Source organism: Phytophthora parasitica (assembly GCF_000247585.1).
Source record: "Phytophthora parasitica INRA-310 unplaced genomic scaffold supercont2.499, whole genome shotgun sequence".
In the NCBI taxonomy this organism is placed as follows: domain Eukaryota; phylum Oomycota; class Peronosporomycetes; order Peronosporales; family Peronosporaceae; genus Phytophthora; species Phytophthora nicotianae.
The window spans coordinates 1-1,376 of record NW_008649485.1 but is presented as its reverse complement, the minus strand read 5'-3'; the positions used below and the strand labels follow the sequence as shown (position 1 = coordinate 1,376).

The window sequence follows — 1,376 nt, the reverse complement described above, 5'->3', positions numbered from 1 at the left end:
TTCAGTGTCGGGTGGGCGTCACCTGGTAGTCAAGTTCGTCATGGCCGATGCTGAAGCTGCTCAACAGAACGCAGTGGTACGCGTCTTCGGTGCGGATTGCGAATTCGTGTACTTGATGTGCTTCTATCACGTGATGGCCAAGGTTCACGAAAAAGTCAAGAGTGTTCCGGACCGCTTAAGCGAGCAGTGATGGCGGACATTTACGACCTTCATTTCGCGACGACCTCAGCTGTCTATGACGAACAAGTGAAACAAGTGCTGACGAAATGGTCAGGTGACGAACACTTGGTTGGCTTCAAAGACTATTTCGAGCGCACATGGGTAACAAGCGCATTTTGGCGATGGCAGTCTTTTCATACGCCGAGTGGATTTGCCACAACGAACAACCCGGTCGAACAGTTCAAGAGGTTGATAAAGCGTGACTACACTCTCCGAACGAAGCACAAGATCGGAACATTGGTCCAGTTGCTCGCGGATTGCTGTCAGCATCAATCTGTCACCCCCAAGGTATTCAAGGAATTGCCTGAGCCAACTCAACAGCTCAAAGCTCGAGTAAAAGATTTCCGGCGCCGAGATCTCCTTCTCGACAGGATTTCTGGACGGTCGAGCATTGAGTTCTTACTGGCGTCCCCGAACCCGAATGAGGTTAGTGTATTGTCGCGCGGCTGTTCTAGCGTTTATCTACCTGAGTTGGGGCGTAGTAGAGAAACAGCCACTGTCTCGGCTCAGATGGGCACCAATTACGCTCGCATGGAGATGGAGGGTCAGCCGGATGGTGACTGGAGCGTCGACGTTACTGCGATGACATGTGGGTGCAAGTATTACTTCAAGTTCTCAATATGTATTCACCTTCTGTTTGCTCTTCAAGTTAAGAGCCACACCGGTTTGGATGGAAAGAGAACCCTCGTGAACTGCACGGTAGCGAGAAAGCGCCGCCGCACTCGGCAAGAAACTCCCCATATTAGCGGCGCGAGTTCCCAAGTTCCTGTTGGTCGTCCTCGGACAAACGGCCACGCACTTAGCATGGACTAACGCTTAGATAGTGTTGCATCGATGAAAACACTTTGTTGCGTCAATAAAAGCACTTGAATATTTTGATTTTTTGCTTGAGCTAGGTTTCTTGCAAAGCGATAAAGATTGTTTTTCTTGTGAAACTTCTCTTCATCCATGAGAACGCACTTAAATAGAACATCTCTCTTAAATTTATAAATAGATGCACAAAACGGAACTTTAAATATCTATCTATCTGAAGTCTACTTTATCGATGTTCATTCCGCAATCCGCCCTCACGATGGCCACCCCTGGACATGACTTCGGCTCCGCCCCCGCTCCACCCACCTCCGCGACAGAGTTTTTTTTAATGGTGCCAGCAGCAC

General features: G+C 49.1%; 1 protein-coding gene across 1 annotated transcript; it reads left to right on the top strand.

Annotated features, from left to right (window-relative positions):
- Positions 1-189: 189 nt before the first annotated feature.
- Positions 190-1,032, top strand: PPTG_20329 (hypothetical protein; the record flags this gene model as incomplete). The annotated part of the gene is made up of 1 exon (XM_008919104.1): positions 190-1,032. One exon carries the CDS (start codon positions 190-192, stop codon positions 1,030-1,032), a length of 843 nt encoding a protein of 280 aa, XP_008917352.1.
- Between the last annotated feature and the right edge of the window lie 344 nt (positions 1,033-1,376).